Source organism: Protopterus annectens, chromosome 4.part1 (assembly GCF_019279795.1).
Source record: "Protopterus annectens isolate FY-2018-M chromosome 4.part1, PAN1.0, whole genome shotgun sequence".
In the NCBI taxonomy this organism is placed as follows: Eukaryota; Metazoa; Chordata; order Ceratodontiformes; family Protopteridae; genus Protopterus; species Protopterus annectens.
Window position 1 is genome coordinate 831,651,630 of NC_056734.1, and position 23,921 is coordinate 831,675,550.

At 36.8% G+C, this 23,921-nt stretch overlaps 1 protein-coding gene across 2 annotated transcripts in view; it reads right to left on the minus strand.

Moving 5' to 3' along the window:
• RNF13 (ring finger protein 13) overlaps positions 1 to 23,921 on the minus strand; it is a 1,555,558-nt gene that overhangs the window by 24,427 nt on the left and 1,507,210 nt on the right. For both annotated transcript variants that reach the window (XM_044070602.1, XM_044070603.1), the window contains one exon: positions 11,309 to 11,389. In XM_044070602.1, the coding sequence (XP_043926537.1) occupies positions 11,309 to 11,389 (81 nt within the window). The remainder of the gene's footprint in view (positions 1 to 11,308; positions 11,390 to 23,921) is intronic.

Sequence of the window (23,921 nt, forward strand, 5' to 3'; positions counted from 1 at the left end):
ATCAGGAAAGCTTTGGATAATCTAAGAGAAGCTAAGGTCGAATGATTTTCTCCAACATAAAAATCTGAGATAGCTTCTAACTGGACCTTAATCATAGGATCACTGGCCCAAGTATGAAACATAGATGCTAGAAGTCTAAGATAGCTGGGAAAGGGGTCGGAAAGTGGTCCAGATTTCTACTGGAGGCCCAGATGGAAAATCTCTTCCATTTACTCCTATACATTTTTCTGGTAGGTGGTAGAATATGGACTACAAGGAAAGAAAGCCTGGACTGACTGACCATCAAAGGAAGTGGAGAAACCAAGTGGTTTATACATATATATATATATATATATATATATATATATATATATATATATGTGTGTGTGTGTGTGTGTGTGTGTGTGTGTGTGTGTAAACCAGAGACTCTGAGACTCTAGTCAGGTTTAGCACTTACACTGCAAATGCCGCACTTTATGACTCACAATACATCGGCAACAGCATATGCATATAATGCAATTATTGTGGTAAATGGGCTAACAATTTCAAATCTGTTCAATGTCTTAAAGTTTCTGTTTGTTTTTAAAACTTTAACATTAACCTACAGAAAAACCAAGGCTGGTGGATTTTTTTGCATGTACTCCTACTGGTCAGCTTAGGAGTATGAATGTGTCATATTTTCATATTTTGTTGTCATCCTTAACCCTTCATTTCCCTCTTCTATCATCATGTGAGAGCAGCTGAAATATTACACTTAGCAAGCAGATTTATGATTCCATGTGTAAAACATTAAAAGATGTATTTAGCTATAGTGTGACACATCTATATTTTCTTTTCATACAAATATAATTGTGTGTGATCTCAGGTGTCACACCATTTATCAATTTAGGACGGAATACATTAAGAAATCTGTTTGTTTTTCTGTGGTAAGATCAAGACTACAGTATCTCAGAGAAGTTTTTAATTTCAAGATACAGAACATCTCAGACTAAGTATACTTAACTAGAAGGGATTTGGGGAGCATAGCCCTCCATGTGGTAGGGTACACATTTATAATGTGTTGAAATAATTTTTGATGTTAATTGTAGTCATCAGACTTTTCAGTGTCAGTCATTACTGCTTCATGTTTTAGTCATAAAGGCAGTAAACATATTACTTAAATCGAGCAGTGTATTGATTACACGGTCTCACAATGTCACTTGTTTAGAGTCTGCCAACAAAAACATTATTACAAAGATCTGCTCTAGTCATGGTTTGTTGATCTTTTTGAGGTAAGTAAAGTGCATTTATAATGACAATAACATGAAAAAGGATTTTGGCTCTACTGTTATAATGTATAAAATAATACAATAAATAAATTCTTTTGATACCCTGAGAAACTACCTTTATAAACATTGCAGACTGAGTTTTACTTACACTTTTCTCTGACTGTAGTCCAGGTTACCTGAGTTTAGTTAGAGGCATACAGCTGAACTGGCAAGGGAAAATGGTTATGCCCATCCCAGGGGAGGGGTTAGAAGGGTTGAGTAGAATAACCCCCTTAGAGGAGGGGCTGTCAATGCAGTGTACATCCTGGGAGATGGAATTCGGCTCTCCAAGCCACTGCCTGGAGGTAATCTTCATTAGTGAGTGCACAGGAGCTTATAGTCACAGGGAGAAGGCATTATGGGTCTATGTAGTGATATGGATGGGTTACTTGTCTTGCCCCCACCCAGGAGTGAGGTTAGGCCATACAAATCCTCCCTCTACCAAGATTTATTTATTGACATTTGTTAACCGGGATAGTCCACTGGGTCAGAGAACCCATTTTCAGTGGAGTACCGGGGAGAAAGGTTGCACAGTACACTTAATACATTTATAAAATAAACATTTTTGACAATGATTGGTACAGAAAATTCAGGAAAAAAATTCTAAATTCTAAATAAAGCAAGTATATAAAGCAAATATAGAACAAGTTAATCATTTCATAAGGTTTATACAGAGAATGTACATTTGAAGAAAACAGAGTGGACATTTGTGTTATTTTGCACATTTATGGAGTTTGAAGTTAGTAGTTAAAAGTAAGTAAATAAGTATTTAGGGTGGTTTGTTTGTGTGGCAGGTACATGATGGATTATTTAGGTAGTGTAATTTTAAGGCTGTTTTCAAAGTTTTAGCATGGTCAATTTGAGTTATGTGAGATGGTAGGTTGTTCCATAACTTTGCAATAATATGGGAATACAGACATTTCCCTGCCCTTTTGTTGGGTTTAGTTATGTTTAGTGGGTATTTGTTGGAGGATCTTAGAGTTCTGGTAGGAATATAAGCTTGTAGGATTGAGTTGAGTGCAGGGCAGTCATTGGGTTTGTACATCAGACTGATCACAGAGTACAATGCCTCATTTGGGATGTACCTTACAAGACACCTGCAACAACTGGAAAGACTACAGAAGTACCTCACCAAGAGGATCACTGGCCTCAAGCAGATGCCATATGCAGCTCGAATGAAGATACTCCAGCTGTACTCTGTTGCATACCACCTACTCAGAGGTGATCTCTGCCTGACATACAAGGCCATGTCCAACCTAGAATTGATGGACATGCTCCACCTAAAGAAAACCATATCCCCTCGAGCCACAAGCTCCAGGGATCTAAACCTCACCACAACAATAAACAGGACACGCTAGAGGGATAGATTTCTGTCCCAGAGACTTCCCATGCTCTGGAACAAGATTCCAATCTATATTAGGCAGAGCTCCTCGCTAACACTCTTCAAAAGAAACCTTGACGAGTGGATGGGAAACAGAAAGTTTACCCCAGGGATCACTTCAATGGCTCTGCTGGACACAGGCACAGGGAACTAATCTAAGGGGGTGGTGAAAGCCAACACATTCTGGCTAGTCTTATATATGTCTTTGGGCAGATAGCCTAGTACCTCCCTATGAACCTATTAGCTTGTGTGCTATGGCAAGCTGGATATACTGGAGGTGGTGGGAGAATTGTAGCCAATTAAGATTATTGATAGCTTGGCAGTGGTGAGAGCGATATGATGTTCCATTGGCATATTTGGCTATTTTATAGTAGCATGACTGTAGTTTATTTGTAAGGGATGTGTTTAGGTTGGTAAAAATTGCACTACCATATAGAAGAGAGGGGATGAGTAGTGTGCTGGCTAGTTTAGTTCTGGTATTGTTGTCCATGTAAAGTTTATGGCAGTATAGCTTCCCTAATTTAAAATGTGTTTTTTTATAGCATTTAGGATATGGGGTTCATAACTGTGTTTGTTGTCTATTGTTACTCCTAGTAGTTTGGCAGTTTTTACTATTTCTATTTTAGTACCATCTTTAGCAAAGATTTTAAAGTCAAAGTCAGGAGTGACTGTACAGAAAAGTAATAGTTTTGTTTTTTTAGGGTTTAGCATTAGTTGAGAACTGATGAGCCATGATTCGATAGAAGTGAATGCTTTTTGGGTATTTGTGAGGAGATCTGTAAAATTGTTGGAGTTGGAAACTAGTGTTGAATCATCTTCATACTGGATAAGGTTTTGGATATGGGGAGTTTTATGTAAATCATTTATAAAAATATTAAACAGTAATGGTCCTAGAATGGATCCTTGTGGGACCCCTATGCTCTTTTGGTAATTGGATTGAGAAGTTTGCCACCTAACAGATTGTTCTCTATTTTGTAGGTAAGAGGTAAACCAGTTAAGGGATTCAAGGGAGCATCCTAAGTTTGATAGTTGATATAGCAGCTTTGTGTGGAACACTGTGTCAAAAGCCTTAGAAAGGTCCAATAGGTTAACTGAGGTAGGAACACAAGCAACCATCATACCTGTCTGTGAAGACCCTCTGGACAGTTCTTGCCCCCTGTACTTTACTGGGTGGTTCCTTAGTAAGGAGGAACAAATGGCAGAGTCTGATTGGTGGAGCATGATGATCAGAACACACAAGAGCAAAAGTCCCTAGAAAAAGCATGCTGCATTCATAAAGCTCAATAAACCAAACCAAAGCAACTGCTAGCAAAACGTCTAAGTAGCTATCTTTTTTCTCCTGTAGTTGTGGAATTCCACAAATACAAAACTTGTTTATGAACACCGAAGCACATCTTGCAGCAAACTGTGGGTATATTTTCTTAAAAGGAGCAGAAAACTGTTTAACCCAGTGTGTTCAGACAGTATATCTACCACAACTTCACAGAAGTGCAATTGTTATCTCCACAAAAGCAGCAGCAGAGACTGGTTAATGGAGGTATAATATGAAATCTGGTGTCAAGATATTTTGTGAATAAATCACTTGTTTAACAGCCTTCTGTGCACTAGTTAGCCAAAACGTTTGATTCTTACACAAGTCGATAATAGGGGGATTTATTTATTTATTCATTTATCTGCTACTTGTTTTCTGACAGGTGGGCTGGTCTACTGACCCTTTTCAACCACAACTTGAACTCAAAGAGCAAGCATAGATGGTCAAAAGTAAGAATGCAAGCTATAAACAAACTATATATAGGCAGAATATATGCCATGCAGTAAATAAGATAGTATGCTGAAAACAAAAATAGTACAAAATGAAAATAAATATGTAACCATGTACCATTTTTACAATAAATGTACAAATGTCAATTTATATGCAAACATCAAAATGAAATGCACTAAAATATATATTTGCTTATGACGTTTGCCTGCTTAGCCATTATCATGAAAGCATATGCATATGGCTTCTTTGTTTAAGTCTCCTCTTAATGTTTTTTAAAGGTTTCCAAAGTTGGCTGCTTTCTTTTTTCATTTGGGAGGTGATTCCCTATAGCAAGCATTATCCTGGAAAAGTTTATTTGTTCTCCAATTGCTGTTTGAAATGAGGCTGGGCAAGTATAAGGTTCTCATTTTGATTGTTTCTGAGATTGCAGGCTTGCTCTTTAAGAGGAGGTTTGACTCTCAGTAGTAGGCAATAACTAGCTTTATTATTTTCAACATTAAAGCTCCTAAAAGAAGGGTAGTCAAGCCTGGAACATGAAGACATTTGAGCTTCTTTAGGAGAATCACAATTCTATGTGATTGCACTGCAGAAATAACACAATTACACATATTTTGTTTAGAACTGCTTGTATCCCTTGAATATTGTATGAAGAGTAAAAAGCTATAAATAGGAGGGCATATGCTATTTTTGGGAGATCACATCTAATCTCCCAGCAAATTTAGAAACACGAAAAGTCAGAAAAGCCTGAAACTTGTAGAGTTATGGGGAGAGGGGACCTGACAGACAGGCCAACTTTATGCAAGGTGTAATGGCCTCTCTTTACCCCGGGCCAGTAATCAAGGAGCCTCAATCCTCACCACTGACACTGGTGAGAGATGGTCATGAACAGGAATGGATTTACAGAGTATTTCAACTGCAGCTCTCTGCATCAAGTACAATTTCCCCCAAGAGCACACAGGGAACCTGCTCCAGACCTGGGACTGGACTTTCTGTCTCTCCAGATCTCAAACAAGATTCACTTTGGAGCAGTGTGTCCCACTTCCACGTAGCTGACACACCAGGACCTGGGTATTTTACACACAGACACACACACACACAGACACACACACACACACACACACACACACACACACACACACACACACACACACACACACACACACACACACACTCTCTCTCTCTCTTGGGAAAGGTTGGCACAGATTTACTAGCTGTATCCCTTCTGCCCAGACAATAAGGTAACCTCACTGCCACTAGTCAACCACTGTCAGGCTCTTACAAGGGTATCCAATTGTACTGAGTAAAATCAATATGAACATAAACAGTAGCATGTAACTAAAACAGCCAGGCTTTTCAGAGTGGCCAAGGCGTCAATGAAATAAACAAAAGAACTCTCAAAATTTTTAAAGTATTCTCTAAATGACCAGCCACAAAAAAGGTATAAAAATATTTAATAATAAATAAAATAGAAAACATGAGAAAACTAAATATCTAAGTACAATTAACAGAGTTTCAGTCACAGCAGAAATAAAAATAACACAGTTGAACAGATTCAAACAGATGGCAGAAAATCAAAACTCAACTGATCTCACTGTATTCCCTGTCTAAAGAATAACTGTTCTCTAGCTAACTTAATATAGCAAGGCAAGATTAGATACTGAGATGTTTCCTTCCACAAGGCAAGGTGATGAGCTTCGAAAAGACTGAACTGAACAACTGAACTGTGATAATTGTCATAGATTTTTATACCAGATTCCAAACAAAACAAAACAAGCTGCTGTGTGAGTTCCATCCTCTCAGTGCTGATTAGAGAATGACATCACATTTGATCACTTGACTCTGGTACAATACGCATTCAGAGCTTTGCTAAAATCTGTTGCAGGATTTGAAAATTATAGAACAATTTCAAAAACATCTACTCTTCCCTTCCAGAATTCTTTGTTTAAACATAAACATTTAATCAGGTATAATAACATCATTGATGCATTTTTATCACAAACTTCTGTACAAGTCAATGTGACAGTCAAATGACACAAAACCATTCGCAAAACTCCAGTCAACAATGCTGGCACATGTCACATGTGCACTGCCCCATTCTCCCTGGCACAGATGGCAATACCTCACATTGTCACACAAGGGAGATCCATTTTAGCCCAGAATGGATGGAAGTGCTTAGTGCTGGGTTGAACAAATACATTTTAACCATCATACGTTTAAAATTAAGTTGAAAGGGGAGGGACGGCAACAGAAGCAGAAGATGAGGGTGGGTACTTGGCATACAGAAGACAGGAAGAGACATAGAAAGTACCAGAAAAACAAAAAAAAATAATCTGGGGCATGGCTTGGTAATGTTATCCTGCAGTACAAGGAGTCTGGCTTGGACAGGAGAGCTGCAAGAAGTGATACAGAAAAGAAGGGTGGAAGTTACTGGTATCACAGAAACATTGGCCAATGAAAATGAGTAGAATATGAAGATGCCTAGTTACACACTGTTCAGGAATAGCAGAGAAGGGAGAGATGCAAGCAGAGTAGCATTCTACATAAAGAACAGCATCAGATGTGAGATCAGAGAGAAGGAACAGCACAACATCAAAAATGGAGATATGAGCTGGCCAGGGTCAGAACCTTGGGTAAGTGACAGGTAAGGTAGAGGAGGGATGGAGGAAAGAGCTGGTGGATTGATATAGTATATAATTTCCTTAGTACATCAAAACAGAAGGATGAAAAACTTAAATAGAGAATGGGGGGGGGGGGGTTAGAGGAAGATGATAATTCTTCTGAGGATCTGAATCTGCCAGAAGCAGAATGGGAGATTCTGACTACTGCTATGGAGAGAGAGTGGGAGCTGACGGAGGTCCTAGATCTCTAGGGATTCAGCCAGCTAGTGCAGGACTGTGTCAGAAAGGAGATAATTCTGGATCCAGTGCTAATCCATGGATAGGGGGGTGTGGATTGGATTAAGGTATGGCTGACCAAGAGTAATCCAAGACTTGAGCTGAAAGCACAAGCACAGACTGTCAAAAGCAAGAATGCAAGCTATAAACAAACTAGATATAGGCAGAATATATGCGATGCAGTAAATAAAAAATAATTCTGAGACACATACGTGCGAGACCTGGAGTTATGGGAAAAAGTCTGTAAACACAAGAAAACACTGAATGTTATACACTGATGTTCCTTAAAGTTGTTTTTTTTTTTTTTTGCTGGGGGGGGGGGGGTAACCACCTCACTCTCCGTCGTGTGAGGGGAAAGCCCTCACACCTGTAAACTCATACATACAAACTTGAATGTCAACATACCTTGAGAAAATGAACTGAGAAATGGCAATCTTGGACTTTGTATATTTAAGTTAGTATTTTCAGTCATGCAGTGTCGCTATTCTGAGACTTGCACTAACAAGTCTCAGAATATCAAAAACTTACCTAGTAATCATGCCACTGTGTGATTTAGAGTAGAGGGAAAAATAAGAAAAAAAATGATGGTGTGGGATTTTAGGAAAGTGGCTTATACTGTGCATATTTCCAGCCTATGGAATAAGTTACCACTGCAGGTCAAGCAAACTGCTACTTTGTCTTTAAAGCTAGTCTTGATGAAATGGTAGACACAAATTTATACCAGGGTTATCATATGCACCCCACTTTATTTATAAGACAAGTATTATTAAGAGCTCATAAAGGGTAACAATAACTTTTAAGTGTGTCTATTTAAAGGTGTATATGGCCAGGCATCTTACGTTCCCTGTAATTACTCAACTAGTATTGTTCATATGTTCCTATGGAGACAGAAGTAATCCAAAACAAAATGTTGATGACCATATTGTGTGAAATGTGCAGAACTCACAACTCCCTTTTTTGGGACTCTACCCTCTGCATTCACCTTCTTAAATATTATTACTTTTAAGTCTATCCAGCTTTAAGGACTATCACCTACCCTAAGTCAGGTGAGTCTGCCAGGTGTTGTCTATATTTGAATTATTGTAATCTTGTGGTAGTTTTTGTTATTTTTAAAATTCATAACTATGTAACCGTTTATATTTTGTATTTACCAATGTTATTTGAATTCTGTTATTTAATTTGAGGAGCTTTTCTCCCCGGGCCTCTGCTGAAAATGGACATGTATCCAATTGGACTTTCCCGGTCAACAAATGTAAACTAAATAAATAAATACATTGGGTAGATGTAAAAATCCCAAGCAACATAATGTCTCTCAAATAGCAACAAGAAGTCAGAGGACCAACTGAATCAGCTACTCTCATAACACCACCACAACTTGTCTTTGCCCACTTACTCTTAGTGCAACATACACTCTGCTTCCCAGAACAGTCTCAAGAGTGAATAACTTGCATATAATGCCACTTAAATAGCATTTAATGACAGTCTTTCCCTGAATAAGTATCATAAACTTGTTATTTTCTTTGAAGCATTCCATTCAGAGATAACAAGTGGTTAGTGGATACTAGGATTTGCCTAAATGAATTAAAAGGCACAGTTACAGAGGTTGTGCTTTGGGTGTCCCGCTTTCCATATCTGCAAGTTCTATAAGGGAACAAAACAAAAAAAAACTACAAAATTTGACTTGCATCTCATCTTAATGTTTGCTCACTGCTGCAATGTTTAAAATTGTGAAACTTTAACATATGCCTTGTAATACATAGTATGGCACACACAAATATTACAAAACTGTCAGAATTTACAGTTACCTTTTATGTTTCTGCATTTGTGGTATGCATATATTAGGAAAGTCAATAAAACCTGATTTTAAAAAAGTACATAAAATCCATTAGGTGGTGATGCACTACATAACAAGAACAAATATATATATATATATATATATATATATATATATATATATATATATATATATATATGGGTTCCGTTCAGAAGCTCAAAATACTGAAATCTTGAATTTCAGTATTTCGAGCCCAAGAAGTCGAATCCACATAATAGCGAAAGTTTAGAAGCATGAAATTCAAAACCTTGAATACCAGAGGTTTTGAATTTCGCACTTCTAAAGTTCTGCAATGGTTATGTATTCAGGTAAGTGTGTGTGTGTGTGTGTGTGTGTGTGTTAAGGGGTTTGGGTAGGAGCTGTGGTGTGTGTCAGTGTGTTTTATTGCTGTGATGTGTGTGTTCATAGGTTCATAGATTAGTACTAAGCTAACTGCACTTGCAAGCCATTTTAAGCTTAGCCAATTATCCCTTGTGAGATTCAAACCCTGCACCTTGCGTTTGTTAGGCAAACACCTTAAGCATTAGGCCACCCTTGCAAAGAGAAAGCTTGTGTGGTGGTGTTTTGTCTGTGTTTGTATGTAGTGCGACCTCGGAGTGAGAATATTTAAGTAGGGGGGTGTGCAGGGGGGCTTGCTTCCCTGCTTTCATGTAGTAGAGTGATTGTGTGTGTTTGTGTGGTGGATGGTGTGTGTGTGTGCAGTAAAACCGTGAAATTCAAAACTTCCGGTATTCGAGGTTTTGAATTTCACAGTTTTTATTTTTTGTTGTTTTGTGGATTCCACTTCTTGGGCTCGAGATACTGAAATTCGAGATTGCAGTATTTCGAGCTTCTGAAGTGAATCCATATATATATATAATATATATATATATATATATATATATATATATATATATATATATATATATATATGTGTGTGTGTATTTTTATTTTTTTTTTTTTAGTTTGGCTTTAGTAATCTTGACATTGCCGCCAACTGTCTCTCATTTTGGAGAACATCCCTGAATTTGAGTCATATGATTCCCTGTCCCTCATAAAATTTGTGATCTGATAAATCTCTGAGGAATACAGGCAGTCAACCATGCTAGTCATCAGATGCAACACCTATTGTTCTATTATCTTTTATGTAAATTAGAGCTATATTTTAAAAATGGTCCCTAATACTGGACCTTTGTCTCCTCAGTATTTTTAGCATTGTCCAGAATCCCATCCCCAATACTTCATATCTTCTAGCTATCTCACTGCCCCCATTCATTGCCAGGTCAGCCAACCCCTCCTTCAGTCCTTGGACTTTCTTCTGATTCTAGGCTGAGGCTGGTGTGGACCCTAAGGGTATCCTGGGAAGCCATACCTGCAACTGCTTCTTCTGGGAGGGGAGGGACTTTTTTTCTTAAATGATCAACCCTTGTTTCCCCACCCCCTCCACTTGTTGAGACATCATCTGAGGGGTATCCCCCTCTGTGGACCATGCCTCTCCTTGGGTAGTGTCATCCAAGATTGCATTCCCTGCCAGCACCAGACTCCCAAGCTGCTAACTGAACCTGAGTCATCTGGGCTGTAGTTAGGGCTTTATCCCTCTACACCACGGTGCTGGCAGCTTCGTCCAGAATACTTGACAAAGAAGCTGAGAGACATGAATCTATATCATAACTAATCACAAAATATAAAATCAGGGAAAACAATAAACACACTAATTGTTTCTATAATAGTATCCTGTCAGAGTGCTACAAATTTACTGTTCATTTTTATTTGTTTGCTGCAAGCATAATAAAATTCAATAAAATAAAAAGTTCACATGTTGTCTAGAGCCAAAATGGTAATTAAACCTGTGACATATCTTAGTTTGACTAGAATGGGTTAGCAACTAATTTAAGAGTCAGCAGGTAGACAAGAAGTTATTAGAAAACGTGAAAGAAAAATAATCCATTTAAATAAAAAAAACTTTGTCAGTAATGCTCCGAGCTGCCACTTTGATGTTCACCATGCACTTACTGACTGCACAGCTCTATCTCACATCTCAAGTACAAGGATTTACCTGTCCAAACTACTACAATATCCACCATGTTACCCCCACCCACAAAAAAATCTATGGTAATATGCTTTACAGCAGGAAGTGCAGCTCTACTATTTATTTTACAAATGTCATCTTACCATGAGAGCAGGGGAGGATTCGAAGTTTATCTCCTTCTTCATATTCTTCAAGACAGATGGCACATACATCATATTCATCTCCTATAACACAGTAATGAAACCAAACTTAATTACTCTGTAATAAGAACAGTTATACCATTTCAGTGTTATAAGACTACAAATGCTGAGAGCTTTATTTAGATGAAAACAAATATATGTTTCAGCACAACTATTTTCACTTTAAATGCATATGTTATAATATACCATATTACCATTAAGGGGAAACTCAACAACAATAACTCATGGGAAGAAAAAAAAAGGAAAAAAATATCCATTACATAACCCAGAGAGGACATCAGTCCACAAACTAATACTGCCTATAGCTAATATGTTTACATGTACATAGGACATACTTTGCTTCATTCAAAGGGTGCTAGCAGTAATCACGCATGCTTTACATTTTATTTCAGGTTTTGCACATCACTGCTAAACACAGAATGAAGTATAAAGCCAAAGGAAAGGATAATTGATTTAAACTCCAAATTAATGCATTTGTGCTTGAGAGCAACCTTATTTCACAGTAGAAGCCTGCTGCAATGGAAACACCACCTAGGTAGACATGGGTGCTGCAGTTTAATATCTTTAGCATGCTCTTGTCCTCCTGTTATTCTAAGTGTATGGCTAGTAGTATTGCACATTTATAGATAAATTAAAAGTAAGTTAGTATAATACAAACAGGAATTGCAATAAAAAGTGAAATAAAAGCAGGCTTATGGTATACTTGAGAGAAAGTCGGGAGAGGGAGAAATTAATAAAAGGAAGTGAGTGAAGAACGGAGAGTACGGAGATGTAAGGTATGAAAAGGTACTTGTTCACATTTAGGTATATAGTTTATCCTGGTGTTGAGCAAGAACAGAGCCAGCTTTCGGCTAGGAAGTCGGGAGGGAGGGTATTGACATGATGGATAGAGATAAGGAGCTCCAAGCCATAGCAACATGGTACGAGTACAGACAATGCCCAGCGGATCTGATAGTTTGTGGACAGACAGGAATTTTTCGTCATTGTATCATAATGACTGAATTGGAGCACCGTTGTGTAGAATGTTATTTAGTGCTGGACAAGCAGGAGGATTCTTGATTATTTTATAGGTGGTAAGAAGCTGTGTATATATTAGCTGATGGGGTACTTATAACCAATTTAGGCTTTTTAGTGCTATACAGTGGTGGGTTCTGAAAAGGGTATTTGCTGCAAATTTAGCAACTTAGTTATTTCATCGTACAAGTTTTGATTTTTGTGATGCCTGAAGTTTAGTAAGGATGGCAGCACCATAAAGAAGTGTGGGGAGGCGATAAGTAGTGGCAAGTGCAGCTTTAACTGTGTAGGTGAGCAAATGTTTGGCTCTATAAAACATCCCTAGTTTTTGATGCATTTTTGAATACAATTTTGTATATGCAGGTCGAATTTAAGATTATCATCCACTATCTTCTCTAATAATTTGCTATGAGAAATGGCTTCAATGGTTGTATTGAGAGAGGGGACTTTAAATTTTGCATTTTTCATGGGAGAGGGATTTGGGGAACACGTTGTAGTTTTTTTTTTAGGGTTAAAATTAAGTTGTGAGTTACAAGGCCATGTGTCAGTTGCTGTTAAAGATTCCGGAGTATTTTTTTCTGAGATATGTTTTAAATACATTTTTCAAGTATTTTGGAGAGGAAGGATGAGATTGCTTTAGGTCTAAAGTTAGTAATGTCTGTTGAGTTTCATCCTTTCTGTAGAGGGATAATGTGTGACTTTTTCCAGAGCGAGGGAACATGATATTCCTTGACTGATGTATTTATAAGGAATGAGACAGTGAAAGCAATGCTATTGGCTGCTATTTTAAGGTACTCTGTTCGAAGGTCATCAGCTGAAGTACAGCATGGCTTGAGTACACTGAAGATTTATTTAATAAAAGATGTGAAATGTGACCATTAAAGAAAGCATACATACCATACAGATCCAATAAAGAAACAAAAAAACAGAGCCAGCTTTAGGTGAAATGGAGTTCTAGGGAAAGGACTGCATGGTACTCCCCTCACCTCTGCTATTCACGGTCTCTTCCCCATAAACCAGGTCGTATAATGATAATGAGGGACAAAGGATCAAAACTGGGGACAGTTTTAAAATATTTCAATAATTTACTTAAAAGGTTAAGAGAACAGCAAGTTTTACGTCAATGTGAATTTTTTAGAACAAGAAGTATATAACTCTAACGACTTAAATCCTCAGGTTTACAAAAAAAACCCAAAACATTTATGAGGAATGGGGCAAAAATATGAGAGGAAATCAGGGATGGTTCACAAAATCTGGGACAGTTGAGTGGTATACACAGCAGGTAGAAACAAAGTGATAGAACTAATAACGGGTTTAAAAACTGATAATTTGTTCCACCACACTTTCTGTTTACAAATGTGTAAGAAACAAGTGCTAACAACTTTTTAAAGCAGTTTTCCATTCTGCTACTTTCTCTACCAGCCAACACTGTTTGCTTTTGGTCCCTACCATAACATCCAATCTTAACAGCACCTGAGTGTCCTTTACAAGCTTTTGTTAACCACCCCTAAAACTCTGTTAAGTCTTGTGCTAGGGAAGCACTTATCAAGTTTAATTTTTTTCCAGATTTCAGATTGTAATCGTGGATCTCCATGCACTAGAATTTCTTTCAGTGCCACAGCACCTTCCTGCTTCTACTGCAAATCAATGACACCATCTACATCAGTCTGGCACACCAAGAATATGACAATGTATAGTCTTAAAAATGAAATAACTGTACTATTAAGTTAATGTGGCTACTTGTCTTTTAAATGTAGCTGCCAACAGCTAAATGTATAAGTTATCTGCAAGCATCCATATATACTTCAATGTTTTCAACATCAAACTACAAGCATTTATAATTAAATAATAAAATTCTTTACTTAAAACATTTAGGTAACACAATTTGACAATTGAGTATGCAGGTATAATACCGCACAAGCAGATAATGAAAGGATTTATAAATATGTTATTTGAAATAGTATCAGGTGGCTCATTCTGACACTCTACAAACTAAAGGCCAGTGTCCTCTATCTCTGGACATTTCAGAACATTTAACAACTGTGCAAGAAAAAAAAAATGAGACTTAAAATGCATTATCCATAAGCATGAGATCATTATTTCTGAAAGTAGGCTACTACTTCTGTCATTAGCAGTCTGCAAAAAAGTGTGTGTACTACTCCTAGTGGAATTTCCAGCTGCCTCAATGACAAATTGCTACTGTAATGAAGAAGTATCTAAGGAAGCTCTACCACCTGAAAAAGCTTAGGGGGTGTCTCAGAATGATTCAAAAGTGGGAAATATGAAGTCAGCACAGTCTGCTTTGGCACAAAAAAATCCCTTGCTGCATTAGTGTCAACAGGGCCTGCCTCTTTCCTGTAGGATAAAACTACAATTACAAAAGGCTTTTCCCCAGGCAGACTTGCCTAATTTTCTAGCAAGCTCCAGCTACAAAAGGTAATGCATTAGTTGGCAGGAAATAGCCGACTCTGCCTTACTAATGTCAGTGTGTTGTGCAGAATTGAAAATAAAAATGTTTTGATCCCTGCTCCCTTTCCCCACTGGCAAAAAATACAGTTTTTGATTTTTTTACATTTTAAAATTTGTTACACAATTACAGTAAAATGATTACATTTTATACAGTTTTCCAAACTTCACAGCTTTGGTGCATCTTCACTGACAAATCACAGGTATTATACAGCTTGTTTACATCATTTTTTTTTACAAATGTATGAATAAGTTAATATAACATAGTTCTTTACAACTGTAAGTAGATCTTTTACAATACAATCAGATATACAAAGAGCATGCAGTCTCCTCCCAACAAAGGAGTGCATTTATATTCTATAATGCTGAATGACCAGTGTGTAGCAACTGCAATGTTTCAGTGTTTCTGCTAACAGTTAAAACCTTTATCCTTCCAATGCTTGAAGAAAAGCAGGAAGAGGTCACATACAGTACATCACAAAGCTGGCAAACTACTTTATTTATTTTTCCTTTGTTGACCAGGTTAATCCTACTAGGCTAATAGCTTCTTTTCAGGGGAGACCCAAGACGGTATTTATACTGCAGCAGTCTGGTCTTGTGCACGTAACACTTAGCATATACAGTTACACACATGCTAGAGGTTTGTTACGGGCAGAGGTGGAAACACATACATAGTAATCACAACAGTTATAACCACAGTGAAAGCAGGTAAAGACTAAGACAGTAAAGTGTGCCACTGTCTGATGTGGAACACTGGCTGGTCTCAAAACACCTACACCCGGTCAGAGAAGCTTCAATGCATTTTGGGTTGGGAGGGTGGCCTAATGGTTAAGGTGTTTGCCTTATAAACACAAGGTGCAGGGTTTGAGTCTCACAAGGGATAATTGGCTAGGCTTAAAATGGCTCGCAAGGGCAGTTAGCTTAGTACTAATCTATGAACCTTCTGACAAGTGAGGACTGAGGAGGATTAATGATAATTGCTGTGTGACATCTTGTGGTGTTGTACTACTGCATTCTGACTTATGACTGTCACTGCCTGCATCTCTTTTGGAGGTCAAATCTATGAATGTTTCTTTGCAACAGTCTTCTTTACCAAGTTATCAAACTTCCATCTCTTGTTCTTCACCTCACCACAACTTGCCTAAATTAAGTTTTTCTCTCCACACTGACTACTGTCTACTGACTAAAAAACTTATACACTGATTCCTTCTGCTACCCCCTAACACTTCAATGCAGCTTTCTCCTAAATTAATTTCTACTGGAACTTGTAGTACTATAATACTGATTTATATTATATTTTATTTAGTTTGTTTCTGTCTTAGAGCCAATAACATTGGACTCCTCTATGTATAATAAAACCTGCTCATGCAATTTGCTCTATTATTATTGTTTCTGCATTATTGCCTATTATGATGTACTTCATTGCAATTACTATATACTTATTATTTTTTTAATACTGTATTTTTTCTTGGAACGTATTGTTTTTGTATTGCCTCACTGCAACTTTTGTATTTTAATAATGTTTTTTTTTTTGTTTTGTCTTACCTTGGAGCTTTTCTCCCCCGGCCTCCATTGAAAATGGGCTCTCTGTGGCCCAGTGGACTTTCTTGGTAAACAAATGTCAATAAATAAATTATAAATAAATAATGAATAAATAAATTGGCAGACAGGAACACAAAATTACTTGACATGCTGCTATTTGCAGCAAAATTCTGTTTTTTTTATCCTGCTTTAGTGTTTTGTCCTGTCAAAGAACAAGGTTGGACCATACCTCTCAAATGTCCGGATTCTCTGCCTAATATTTTTGGTCTCTTCCTTATACAATTTTCAGTTTTCTGGCAATTCACTGAGGACTGAAGTCAGAAAATAATGACAGACATTTGAGTTTGACTTGAAACCCTTCAGAAAATTCATGCTAATGCAAAACCTGTTATTCTATCAACTTTATAAGTTTATAGAGCAATATTTAAGAATTGTTCCTATTTGGGGGTCTTTGCCCCCCATTATTTATGGCTTTGTCCAGATTTCTTGAGCTTACAGGCTGAGAAGCATGGTTGGGTTATAGTAAAACAATTTAAATAAACCAACTTAATTTCTTTAGGTCTGAAGAAGAAGAAACCATGTTTAATACATGACATCATAAATGATAACCATCACATACACAAAAGTAGCACACGTGTAAAGTGTTATCCTGCTATTATTATATTATTAAGTGACAGAAAAAATAAACAGAACACTGGCAGGATTCCACATTAAGATTTAATGATAAGAAAACACTTTACACAGAAATAAATGCCATCAGAACATAACTGCTCTGGTCAATGCATCACATGCAGACACCGGCTTAATAACTTTGATGCAAAAGTATTACACAAAGCCTGCTGCTATTAAACTGCTTCCTTGGGACAGTTCTTCAAAAAAAAAAACATGAACTTTGTAAGGAATATAGTGGGCATGTTAATGTAACATGCCCAGTTAATGAACTATCTGCTACCACTTTACTATGTCTGCACACATAGGTATATAGTGTATGCATCTGTGTCTGTGGGGGGACAATACTGAATGTTGTGATGTAGGAAAAGGACTTTACAATTTGAGAGTAAATGGATATAGTAGATGGGAATTATAATAAAACTAATATGAGTTATCACAGCACTAGTCATCACACAAAAATAGCAAAAGTGATGTGAGCTATCAGTACACTAGTCATCGCACAAAACACTATTTTCAGCAAAATAAGGGAGGAAATGCTTTGCTATCATTACACTCACTAGCAAGACCACTTCTGTGCTCTTGTACAGGACTGACTGCTGACCTTCACAGCTACCCAGTTAAGTATCAAATGGAAGTTGTCCAGAAGAACTGGCCATCAGTGTGTGTGTGTGTGTGTGTGTGTGTGTGTGTGTGTGTGTGTGTGTGTGTGTGTGTGTGTGTGTGTGTGTGTACGTCTATCAGTCCTACAATAGGTAGGTGTCATATTCAATTTTATTTTCTCCGCCTAACATCCACAGAGTGAACTGATTAGTTTCATATTTCCCTTATACCTTAAACTGGATTAAGTGGTTATTCAGAAGATGAATGGCTGAATGGATAATGGATAGAAGGTCTGATGAAGTTTAACAGTGTTTCAACAAAAGCGCTAACGTATTGTCATAATAAACGAGCTACGGTTCAGTAAAGTGTCCGTTTGCCTGATCCGTTTTTTTTGGTTTTGTTTTTTAATAAAATGTGCTGCATGTTTATAATGATGTGGTGCCAAAACAGATAAACAGCTTATAAATATCATCTTACCAATGCTGATAATAGGCACTTAATTTCCTTTTTTTTGTTTTAATCATGGCTGGCTGTTGAAAGAAATGAATGATGTACTGCTGCTACTTTTCCAAAGCACAAATGGAAACTAGTTACCAGACTTACTGCGTAAAACAAAAGCTCATGAACCAAAATATTTTGCTTTAAACAAGAAGCATCTTTATTAAATCATTACGTACAACATAGGCAATCATACATTTATATAAGTGAAAACAAACCACACTGACACAATTCTAGTTGCAAGCATTTTGCATCACAAACCATGATGACACACTCCTAGTTGCAAACATTATACATCACTTATAATCTACCCAATCATTTTCAGTCAAGCATTACATAGCTCATTTAAGTCATGCCTTCTTTTAAACCTTATTCCTCCTCTGTATGTATTGTTTCCACAATTCCCATTTTTTTTCTATGTCGTTTGCTCCTACCCTTTTCTAAAGATCTCAATTCCAGTTGTTTTATCTCTGTTACTATGTTCACTACTTCTAGTATAGCTGGTTTAGATTTTGATTTCCATTTTCTAGTAATTGCTTTTTTGGCAGCCACCATAGACACAGCAAGGCCGTACCATGTCTAGGCAACTCCAATTCTGTATCATAGCTCAGAAAAATAATCTCCCTTGTCACACCTATCTTCTCACCCAGCAACTCCGCCAGTGTATCCTGCAGGGAATACTTAAAGTCCACCAATTCACCACACTCCCAGAAAATATTTTCCCTGTCATACCTCCAACATTTGTTGTCTACCTGAGGAAAAATTCTCTGGAGTCAACTTTGGATATAAAAAAATATTTGTAAACATTTCCAAGTAAAAATCCTAAATCGTCTAGATTTTGTTGCATATTTTGGAGAAATACATATATCCTCCCATTGTTTCTTTGTGAATTGCTTATCTGATCTATCTTCACGATCCTTTCTAACCTCCTCTGATGGATTCTTATAGTTATCATGCAATATTTTATATGCTCTGCTAATTATGCCTTTTTTAATGGTAGCTTCTGTTCTAGATTCTACTAAAAACTCTACCAGTGCTGGCCTTTCATTTAGGACCCCCCCCATTTCTTTCTCTTTGCCTATACTCTGATATCAAACCTTGATAGGAAAGGCAATCTCTAACCTGAAGACCAAATAAATTATTGGCATCTTCCCATTCTACCATTTTCCCTCTTTAGTTATTTACTCCTAATACCTTGGTTCCTTTGCCAGTATATTCCAATAAATTCCAGCCCCTCTCTTGCCTATTGTCAATATCCCTAATTGCAGTCATCCCTATCAGAAGAATCTCCTTTCTCCATTCCCATGTTGGCTTAGTTCTTAGGATGTTTTCTGTTACTTTATATTCTGTATGATTTCTGTTATAGTCCTTAAAGGCCTGCATCCAAAATCCTAGTCTCTCCTTGTTTCTTGAGGTTCCCCCCTGTTTCATCATTATCCCTTTCCACTTTGAATTCTAGTTTTCTGCTTGTGCAAAGTATAGGAGCCTTAACTGTGCAGCTCTGAAATACTCCTTCAAATCAGGTAATCCCAATCTGGCCTGTTCTACTGGAAGAATCAGCTTATCCCACTTGACTCTTGCCATTTCCCCTCCCAGATAAAGTCCTTCAGCTCTTTATTAATTGCTATCCACAGCTTCTTCTCTGGTTGAAACAAATATGTAACAAAAAAAAAAACGAAAAAGAAATAAAAAACACCATGGACTGAGACCACATTAGTTTATTTGAATAAAATAAAATAAAATAAATATAAATATAAACCTGAGCACTTTTGTCTGTGACTTAGACTTCATCAGAGTAACCAGGCTTACAAGTTTGGCCAACATATATAAATATTCTCAATTAACAACCACCAATCATATTCCAGCATACTTAAGTGGATGCAAAGAAGGCTAGAAAGGCTTAAAGACATAAATACATGAATGGATAACACTAAGCACCATAAATATATTACAGATGACTAACACCTTAATAAAAACATTATCTAAAATACCTGGAAAATGAAGGTAAAAAGGTGTAAAAAAATTATTTGCAAGTACAGTAGACTCTCTCATATCCGGCTTCTCTTTAACTGGCCATCAAATTTCAGCCTTAGTCCTCGCAAAAGACAACAGAAAAGAACAACACTTCCACCTCCTCTGGGATAAATAATGACAAACATTTCAGTTTTAGAGTTCATATTCATTAGAAAAATGCATACTAACCCAAATCATATTATTCTAGCTGATGAATAACCTACAAATGCTATTTTGTATGCTTTTTCTGATTAACCAGCCATTTGTTTATCCAGCCTAAGGTCTGGTTCCAGCGAGACCAGATAAGAGGGAGTCTACTGTATAAATATACATATATGTATGTGTGTATGAATATGTATAAGAACAATAATATAACAAATAATAAATATTAAATATTTAGTGTAAAATATTGAATAAGTGGACATGTGCATAATGTGGAGTACACTTATTAACTGATAAATAACAATGAGTGTACAATAAACCTATCTGAGGGTCTATACATTTAAGTTAAATAATGGCTAATTTAACTTTAAAATGCTTGAGATGGAAATGGTGTCATTAATACCAGGAGTTTGTGAGGCATTAAGCCTCACTTGCCAACATAATTATTTACTGTCTAAAACAATTTCAATGTCAACACACATAACAGTGTCACTTGAACCCTGTCTATAGCAAAAAAACAAGAATTTCTTGAAGTTAGAACATTTCAAAAAATGACAAAACAAAGCATTTGTCATTTTCTTCCTCCTAATATCACAAGCATGTTCATTAATCCTATCTTTCATCCTTCTTTTGGTCTCGTCAAGATAGAAAGCATCACAGAAGGAACAAATGGTTAAATATACTAAATATGACATGAAATAGTCCTTTTATAACTGGATACTACAGCATAAGGACACGTGTATATATCTATACATTTTGCAACACCCAGAAGTTTGCATGGCACTGTGACTCCAGCTAACCTTACTCACCCATAACTCTAGAATGCCCTTGATGTTGTTATCCTTAGAATATGTAATAATGGGTTGGATTCATAAATATTGTTTAAAGTCATCACTGAAAATAATTTCCCAATGTTTTCCAACTGTATTAACATAATAATGGGTAGTATTACTAAAGGGAATAACAAAAGAAATCCTATTCTCTCTCAAATATTGGAGTATGTCGGGTGTCCAAATTTCTATTCGGAAATGGTGAAAAATGGTCACCCTGTCTTGAATTACCTCGGCTTTAATGCAGTTTAAAAATTCAATAGGATATCCTCTGTCAATAAATAGGCAGATCAAGTGATGTAACTCCTCATTAAACTTTATAGCATCAGAAATGAGTTGTGACAGCCTAACCATCTGACCCTTTACAGCTGACTTTTTTCTGACACCGAGGATAACAACTTTCAAAGTGTAGGTATGTAATGGAAAAGGTTTCTTTTCTAAACATAGCAGTGGTGTAACAACCCTTTGTTGAATCTTTTCCCACAGTTAAATCTAAATAAGCCTGGTTATTCTGATGAAGTCTAAGTCATAGATGACAGCTTTCAAGTTTACATTTATTTTATTTTATTCAAATAAACTACCATAGTATCAGTCCGTGGTGGTTCTTCATTGGTTGATAAAATATGCCTGACCTGCATAAAAGACTAATGAGACTAAAAACATCTTAGCTGCTTGTATCTTACTATCCATATCCATATAACAAAGATTTCATTGTCACAGTTTTTGTATTATCTTTTTAATGTCTTCCCACATATCCTTAGCTGCCACACCAGAATCGTTTTTAATCCATACTCCTAAATACTTAATTTTATCATGTCCTCATAAATATGGATATTGCTGAACCAATTCATATGTGGGTACATAATTTACCACTACTGTCTTTGTTTTAGCTTCTTTAATTTTATATCATGAAAAGATTTGAAACTGTCTCAAAATGTTCCACAAGACTGTAATGTCCCTTCTGGTTTTGTCAGGTATAAAATTATATCATCTGCAAATACAGCCAGCTTTTCTTGACTACCATACCCCCTAAATCCTTGAATTTCTGAGTCCCTTATTTTCTTTGCTAGTGGTTCTAACTATAATGCAAGTAACAAAGGGGAAAGAGGACACCATCTGCCTGGTTCCTCAGCTAAAGCAGAAGTTATCAGAGAGGATACCACCCACTTTAATTTTTGCCTCTGATCTCTCATATGTTCTTCTCATCAACCTTATATATTTTTTTCAGGAAATGCAAATGCTTCCATTGCCCTGCTCATAACGTCCCAGCTTTATCTGCCAATTACTTTTTCTGCATCAAGACCTACCAACAACAATGGTATTTTCTTACATTCCGCTTCCCTCTGGATCATCAATGTTCTATTAATGTTGTCAAATGTTTGCCTCCCCTCCACAAAACCACGCTGATCCATATCTATCAATTTTGGCATTACTTGTGCCATTTGTTTAGCCATTATACACATGAATACTTTATAATCATGGTTTAGTATTGAAATGGGCCTGTATGAAGCTGGATCTGATGGATATTTACAGACAGTTAATTTCTCTTTATCAGATTTCTTCTATGGAGACATGAGGGCCGGACATAGAATTGCTACTAAGCATACATTCAGTTGCTAGAAAAAGGTCTCATAATATTCAATATTTTTTTCATTTACTTACTTACTTTCTCTTAAAATTGTTACTAAATCAATCTAAGGTCCTTAATCCAATCACTTCCCATGCAAAAAATGAGGAAAAGCATAATAATTTTTCTTTTTTCATGCACTTTTAACCAGGCTTTTTTTATACATTGCAGTGCATACATTTCTTAAAACTGAACAAGCAGAAAGAAAGGGGAAAAAAAAGAGCAGCAGTGCCTATTTACAATCTCCATTACACTTAAAAATAACTTAGAAAACGTTAACTTTATAGCATGCAAAAAAAAAATCATACACCATAAATATAGTACTAAGAAAAAATGTTTTCTTTACTTACAGTTAACTTTCTCCTTACAGCAAGAGGTTCTCTGGTTTGATTCTCAGCTAGGGTGCCTTCTGTCCAGAGTATGCATGTTCTCCCTGTGTTCACATGTGTTTCATCTGGGTGCTCCGGTTTCCTCCCACATTCCCAAGACATGCTACAGATGGATTGGACACTCGAAATTGGCCTTAGGTGTGTGTGTGTGTGTGTGTGTGTGTGTGTGTGTGTGTGTGTGTGTTTGTACGCCTTCTGAAGAAAGTTGGGAGCCAGCTTGGCAAATGGACACCATAAAACTCTACTACCACACATTCTGTGGACCAGTGATCTGCTGTGGTGACCCCTAACGGGAGCAGCCAAAAGAAGAAGAAGACTTACAGTTAACTTTATACTTTAGGGTCCCCCACACCATCTTTACTATTAAAGGTCTAGGTTGCTTTCTCATAGCCAGGTTTGGAGCATACACATGATGTGTCCTTTCAACTATCAACAACTGCTGTGGAACACCAGTACAGTTGCTTATTTGTGCTTTCATAAAATTAATGTAGTCTGTTCCTTCCAACTTCTCTGGTGTAGCTAAAAAGCTCAGGTTTTGCCTATGAGCTCTGCCCTCTAATTCTATTATCTCTTCCTGAGCAATCTCATATTCAGCCAGCCTTTTCTTCATTTCATCCTCTAATTTTTGCAGCTTTATCACCTCATCTGAATATCTATTTAGAGCTTCTTCCATTTTTTCCAGCCTTTTGTTGTTTGTGTTGATATACTCCATCAGTGTTATGTTTATTTAACCAGGTCTGTGT